Source organism: Amphimedon queenslandica, unplaced genomic scaffold, assembly GCF_000090795.2.
Source record: "Amphimedon queenslandica unplaced genomic scaffold, v1.1 AMPQUscaffold_12583, whole genome shotgun sequence".
Taxonomy (NCBI): Eukaryota; Metazoa; Porifera; class Demospongiae; order Haplosclerida; family Niphatidae; genus Amphimedon; species Amphimedon queenslandica.
The window spans coordinates 6507-12064 of NW_003547181.1; the positions used below are offsets into that span (position 1 = coordinate 6507).

Genomic DNA, 5558 nt, shown 5'->3' on the forward strand with positions numbered 1-5558 from the left:
AAAGACATGATAATTCACTGGTGAAAGACTGGTACTGCTACAAGGGAAAAGCTGATAAAAGCACTTGAGGATTTGGAAAGAAATGATGTTGCTGCTGAAGTAAAGCATCTACCTAAATAGTAACAACTAATAATAATTATAATTATTACAAGTAGTTTTTTTATTCTTTTGTTTTCTCCTACATATGTGACCATAATTGACAAAAGGTACCTTATGGCGGGTAGTGAAATTTGTCTTTCTAGCCTAAGAAATCCAAGTTCCTGAGCCCCATTTATCATAAAATTACTCCACAGGATGCAAAAAGTTACCATGAAACTTCTAGAAACAATGATTGTCTAACAAAGCACTCACAGGTTGATATTTTCCATTATAACAATCAATTTTAAAATCCGCCACAAGGGCCCTTTTGTCAATTATGGTCACATATTATACCAATTTTGTGTACACGTGCATTACTGAGCATACACTGTACTCATTAATGATTGGTGGTTTTAACATTGACGATTCCGCTTGCAGACTCCCAATTGCCAAAATAAAATGCCCAATTAAAGTGCTATATGGTAAAATGCAATACAAAAACTATCTCTCCCAAATAATACAGTATTCAATGCCCATGCACTACAGCATACTGTACCTGTGAGACAGTGGTTTCCTTCCCCGGTCAGTCGGTGGGTTACACGCTCCTACAAACTGTATCCTCTCTATTGTCACCCACGTGTGATCGGAGGTACTGTAAAATCCGCCGTGCTTGACAATCTGACGTAAGAACGATATTATTCTCTGAGTACCTTTAATTAGAAAAAAGAATTTTTAATGAAACATTAAAAAAGAGAATGATATCTCTCTAATTGTATTTGGATTGAATGGATTCACATAAGCTTGTTATAACTTTATATTCACTAATTTTATTGTAAAATCAATACTCCTTACCATATTTTTCAAGGTCTGGAAGGTTAATCTCGTCACAGAAGAGAACCAGCCACTTTCCGAGTTGAGAAGGAGCCATCACAACTCCATTGGGAGCCCTCTTGTACTCACAGTAATGATCAAACCTCTTTAATAATAGCTCAGGGGTAGTGGCTGATGAGACATTAAGACCAACAACCTGGAGAAAAATAGAAAGGGGAAAGAGAGTCAAACAGAAATAACAAAGAAGACAACAAAGACATTTTCACATAGAAATATGCAAGCATAAAATCTCATTCATACAATGTAGTACATGCACTGTAATTCATAAATACATGTACGTGACTACGTGTGTACATGATCTACATCTAATTATAGATACATGCACTGTATGTAGGTAGGTGCATAAATATCTTTAATAATTAAAATACTTTACCTTTTTCTCAACAGTTGATAAATCATTCTTAATAACACTAGCATCAGATATAACCATTGCATATTCTTCTTTATATCTAAGTAAAGAAATAAAATTAAAAATAAAGTTTCACTTTTAATGTATTTTGTTTTGTTCTTTACTTTGCTATAGAGGCTTCAAGTTCTGCTATTATTTTTGTTATTTCTTATCCTTTTTGATGAGTGTCCTCAGCTTTGGTTTCCAAATCTTTCAATTTTTTATGTAACGGATCAACTCTCTTCAACATATCAGCATAACTCAACTATAGGAGAGAGAGAAGAGGATACAATATTATCAATACAATAAGGTACACAATTATTACAAAGAAATAAAATAAATAAAAATGCCTCAAGTTCTCTTTTAATTGTGTGCATTAATTTAGCATTTTAGATCAAATTGGGAGTTTGGCTATATTTGAGGCTTTTCAGTACATGGCTTTTTGAGCAACTTTAAAAATTCGTAAAAAATCCAAATTTGCTCGGAATCAGCTCAAACTTTCTACACAACATAAGAACTTTTATATGCATCAGAAAATGTTACAAAAATTGAGAATTCTCTACTTGATATTTTTGGCAAAATTTGGCTGACACCCCTGTACTACAAGAACATAAAAAATTTAAAAAAACAAGATGAAGTAGGATTCTGAATGACCAATGAAAATACGAAATGAAAATCCTACTCGTGACGCAAATTCTACTCTACATTGTACTTTTAATGTTATTATGTAAGAATTACGGATCACCTTGCAATGTAGAGTAGAATTTGCGTCACGAGTAGGATTTTCATTTGTATTTTTGTTGGTCGCTCGGAATCCTACTTCATCTTGTTTTTTTTTATTTTTAATGTTCTTGTAGTACAGAGGTGGTTGCCAGGATAATTCTTTTACATTCATGTACACATACATGCATACATTGCTATAGAAAGTGATTAATAAAAGAAGTAGCACCAGAGAATCAGTAAGTACATGTACATGTACATGTAAATGTGTATGTAATGCATTAAGTATAATGTGCATTTGTGCATGTGTAATGTCTGCTCACTTCAATTAGTCTAGCTCCTCCATCAGTCATAGGAAGAGGACAAGAGTAGAGACCAGATGAAGGAGAGAACAAGAATAACTGCCTCAACTGGTGGAGTCACCTACAAATCAACATTAATAACAGTGCCTCAGTACTTCAATCATAATACTGTATGGCTGCTAATTGTAGAGGGGTGCTAAGTTTTTAGTGATTGGTGGGTTTTAATTTGAGCATACCGCCATACACATAATGGCCCAAAATGGCTGGCTTTATTTGGCCAATAGCTTTCACAACCTGAACTTGAAAAAGATTACTAGCCATTTAGTATGCCATTGTCAACCTCCATTCTGAGCCTGTGCTTTCTATCATACCCAATGGCAACAAGACCTTCTATTGGGTCCCCTTGCCGGCAACCCTTCAACAATGGTACATCCTCCTTACACATTCAAGTATATATTCCTTGGCACGATAAAATGATGAAATTAAGTTACAGTTACCTCGTTTGGTAGTTTACAGAAGAGTCACTAGTCCCGCGGGCCAGCCGGCCAGCGGCACTGAGGCTGGTGGGAGTCCTCCATGAAAGGATCGCAGATGTTTAGTTGAGGGCCTGGCTAAAGCTTCCATGTCTGGCTGGATAAAACGTATCACTCTTGGAGCTACTATTCCTTACGATAGCAGGAAGAAAGGAGCAGAAAAGAGTAGGAAAAAACCTAGTCTCGTACTCCCCAAAAAGCTGAAGTTAAATTGAGTAAACAAAGAGTTAATTTTATGGTGTTATGTAGGCGTGGTGTAAAGTGCAGAAATCAAAAATGGCGAATTTTCTGTCCAGCAAATACTACTCAGAATCTAAAGTTTTAAAGCTAAAACTCATCCTAGAAATTTTGTGGTACGTATCATAGTTTATAAAATATTGTGACATGTTTATACATTGTAGAAGAAGACCTAGTGGTATAGAAATTGCTGAAGAGGCTAATTGTATTAAGTTGTAGTGGAAATCTTTTACTGGAAGTGAGTAAGATTCCTGCAGATGTACAGGCTAAAGGTGAGATGAGTTTTTACTTTTTTTTAGAATTTTTGAAGTGTGTCAAGTTATGGTTTTGTTTGTTTTTGATTTGTTCATTTTGTAACGTGTGCATGTGGAGCCTGAATTACATTCAAACAATGTTTTGACATTGTGCCTGAATATTTGATCTGCCATTTTATGACGGTTTTCCACAGGATATTGGCCTAGTCCTTGTGGTCCGTGTATTTTCCGGCCATCTTAATTTCTATTTTTAGATATTAGGCAAAGGGTTAATTTTAAATATTCCAAATTTCTATTTTTAGATCAAAACGGCCGCTTCTTCACAAGATAAATAGGAACCTGAGGATTGGAAAGATAAGTCTCCAATAATTGGTTTAATGTTGATAATCATGAGTTTTTTCTTACCTATTTCCTATAGCTGTATTATTTCTCTAAACAACAAGCTGACACTCGTAGGGCACTGGCACTAAAGGGGGCTGGGGCTTGGCTATTAGGGGCGGGGCCAGGGGCCATTAGTCTATCTATACCACCACCTATCATGACCTATGGCTAATGATCTGTACGTTGCTGCAGTGTTGTATGCAGTTAATTTTTGACTGAAATCAAATACTGTCTACACATACAGGTACATGTATCTATGCTGAAAATAATTCTTTGATTATACCCTTTGTATAGAACTTGATGGTACTCAGTCTGCTCCCTGGTATTGACCAAAAAACTTACAGCTGTTTTCCTGTCTGCCCAGTTTGTTTACTGATTAAAATGTTAATTATTGCTAAAATTAATTAAATTATCATAAGTAATAGACCCCTCCCCAATGATTAACTATTGAAAAATGGCAGGCAGTTGGCAAGAGTGATTTCCTACTGGGGAAGGAACCACAAGGATCTTTGCTGGCTAAATATTTACGGTAGTTGGGTGGGGAAGCTTTTGTTATTCATAATCAATATTAAATGAAGAATTAAATAAGTGACATATTGAATAAATGAATCATTAAACGACACCTAGCATAAATGAAGAAATGAATACATAGTTACATTCGGAATAAATGAGTTATTGCAATGATAAGACCAGTTACTTGTTATTTAATCATCAAGAGGAGCACCATCACTTCCATCCTCATCTGCTGGCACTGTTTTTTTGATAGCAAACAAAAAGTCATCAATGCCTCGAATGACCATTGTTTCGTTATACCCCCTTTCTCCACGGCAGCTGGGACAGGCCTTTGTTAAAGCGTCAGGCCCACTGTACCATGAATTGACACAGATTTCGCACCCTATTATTGTTTTGCAACACTTTGTTACAATAACAGGAGGATTGATGGGCACAATGTGACATATCTTGCACTTAAAACAATCACAAAGTACTTTCTTGAGTGCTAAAGGTATTTTAGTGTCTTTTGATACTTGCATCACTTCAGAGACACTTTCCTTAAGAGTAAATACGTCTTCCATCAGTCTGTTAATCTTTCCTTCAATACGACTTTTCTTCCTCCTTTGTTGGAATTCATCATCAGAATCCGAATCATGTGAAATACTTGACGATGGCTCATTACGACTGTGACTTTTACCTTTCATACTATCCTTCACCACAGCATATATCTTCCTTCGTGGATTTTTCCAGAATGCCAAACCTATATAACACAGCAATCATCAATTATGAACTCTTGAGGATATATATAATAAGCAATAATTATGACATAATTTTAAAAGTTACAAAAAAACATACCATTTGTAGCCTCCGAGTCAACTAATTGTAATCCGTCATTTGTAACTACTGTGTACATCTCTCCCCAGGTTTTCTGAACTTCTTTGACAACATAATCAACCCTGGCAGTTAAATCATCAATTTCGATAAATCCAGCAGCTACGTGCTTAAATACAGCTTTATTTCCCTGCCAGGTGAGGGTAGCTTTGACGATTTTTAAACGATACTTGGCCTTTATTGCCGATGACACAACGGAACGGAACACTATAAAAAATGAAAGTTGAATTTAACCCACTTTTGTCGGTTACTGAAAATGCAACCAGGGTAACCCACCTACTGGTAACTTTAACTTTTATTTTCGTGGGTTAATTTAACCACCTCACCATTAACCATATATTACAGTTATTTTCACCCACCACAATACATGGACTATGACCAAACATTACCA

The 5558-nt window shown here is 35.7% G+C and overlaps 2 protein-coding genes across 2 annotated transcripts; both read right to left on the reverse strand.

Moving 5' to 3' along the window:
* Positions 1-618: 618 nt before the first annotated feature.
* LOC109587401 (cytoplasmic dynein 1 heavy chain 1-like) lies at positions 619-3171 on the reverse strand. The gene is made up of 6 exons (XM_020003638.1): positions 2877-3171; positions 2401-2500; positions 1483-1622; positions 1343-1418; positions 931-1105; positions 619-788 (listed from the first exon to the last, which is right to left on the reverse strand). The coding sequence occupies exons 4-6, from the start codon at positions 1397-1399 to the stop codon at positions 619-621; spliced, it is 402 nt and encodes a 133-aa protein (XP_019859197.1). The 5' UTR covers positions 1400-1418; positions 1483-1622; positions 2401-2500; positions 2877-3171.
* Positions 3172-4352: 1181 nt separating this feature from the next.
* Positions 4353-5395, reverse strand: LOC109587404 (uncharacterized). The gene is made up of 2 exons (XM_020003639.1): positions 5132-5395; positions 4353-5036 (listed from the first exon to the last, which is right to left on the reverse strand). Exons 1-2 carry the CDS (start codon positions 5187-5189, stop codon positions 4489-4491), a joined length of 606 nt encoding a protein of 201 aa, XP_019859198.1. The 5' UTR covers positions 5190-5395; the 3' UTR covers positions 4353-4488.
* Positions 5396-5558: the final 163 nt, after the last annotated feature.

What these genes read in the sequence shown, in the direction of transcription:
- LOC109587404 (XM_020003639.1), bottom strand. Translation starts at nt 5,189, where the DNA reads ATGTACACAGTAGTTACAAATGACGGATTACAATTAGTTGACTCGGAG. An exon ending in TGACTCGGAGGCTACAAATG is followed by an intron (nt 5,037 to 5,131) that starts GTATGTTTTTTT and finishes TGTGTTATATAG; the next exon opens with GTTTGGCATTCTGGAAAAAT.
- LOC109587401 (XM_020003638.1), bottom strand. Translation starts at nt 1,399, where the DNA reads ATGGTTATATCTGATGCTAGTGTTATTAAGAATGATTTATCAACTGTT. An exon ending in TATCAACTGTTGAGAAAAAG is followed by an intron (nt 1,106 to 1,342) that starts GTAAAGTATTTT and finishes ATTTTTCTCCAG; the next exon opens with GTTGTTGGTCTTAATGTCTC. An exon ending in TCCAGACCTTGAAAAATATG is followed by an intron (nt 789 to 930) that starts GTAAGGAGTATT and finishes TTCTAATTAAAG; the next exon opens with GTACTCAGAGAATAATATCG.